This window comes from Geospiza fortis, unplaced genomic scaffold (genome assembly GCF_000277835.1).
Source record: "Geospiza fortis unplaced genomic scaffold, GeoFor_1.0 scaffold248, whole genome shotgun sequence".
In the NCBI taxonomy this organism is placed as follows: domain Eukaryota; kingdom Metazoa; phylum Chordata; class Aves; order Passeriformes; family Thraupidae; genus Geospiza; species Geospiza fortis.
Window position 1 is genome coordinate 89,342 of NW_005054695.1, and position 918 is coordinate 90,259.

Genomic DNA, 918 nt, shown 5'->3' on the forward strand with positions numbered 1-918 from the left:
TGGCGGCCTGGGGGCTGAGCCCCGGGAAGAGGCGCTGCAGCTGCCCGCACTGAGCGATCAGGTAGCAGTTAACCACGATGGCCAGCACGCCCATGGCCTCCATCACCTTCTGCAGGACACGTTTCGGGCATCAATTAAAGGTTGTTTTTGGTTAATTGGTTAATTAGTGCGGTGGTTAACGGGTAGTGTGGTTATTGGAATGTGTGTGTTGGTTTTGGGGCCGTTTGCCGGGGTTGGGGGGAAGGTGAAGGAGGGTTAAAGTTGTAAAAGGGTGTGAAGAAAAAATGTTTTAGTGGTAATTAAAAGAAAGAGTGGTAAGAATGAAAATAAAATGTTAATAATGGTATCTAATAATAATAGTTAATAATATTTTATAATAGTTATTACCAACATTCAACAATATTTTACTATTTTTAAAAATAATTAATATTTAATAATAGTTATTAACTTTTAATAACTCATATAATAGTTAATAATAGCTATTAATATAACCATTAATAGTTATTATAATAATAATTATTTAATAATAGTTTAAAATAATATTTAATAATGGTTAATAATAATTAGTAACACATTTAATAATAAATAATTCTATTTAACAGTATTATTAAATAATTCTATTTAATAATTATATTTTGATATTTTAAAAATTCCTAATGAAATAAAATATAGAAATTTGGTTATTTTAACGTTTTTTAGTGGTTGAACCAATTGTCAGTTCATAGAGCTTCAATTCCTGATTGGCTTCTCAGGTCAGACACGAGGAACCCGAGAGCGGCTTCCCTAAAAACGTCACTGCTGTGCCACCAACGGGGACAAAGCGCCCTGGTCTCCTGATGTCCCTGCTGTCCCCATGGCCCCGTGTCCTGTGTCCCACCTGCCAGTGGCCAATGCTGTCCCTGCTGTCCCCCCTGTCCC

The 918-nt window shown here is 36.4% G+C and overlaps 1 protein-coding gene across 1 annotated transcript in view; it reads right to left on the minus strand.

Moving 5' to 3' along the window:
- ANO8 (anoctamin 8) overlaps window positions 1–918 on the minus strand; it is a 22,267-nt gene that overhangs the window by 958 nt on the left and 20,391 nt on the right. Inside the window, exon 14 of the mRNA XM_031065176.1 lies at window positions 5–109. Within this exon, the coding sequence (XP_030921036.1) occupies window positions 5–109 (105 nt within the window). The remainder of the gene's footprint in view (window positions 1–4; window positions 110–918) is intronic.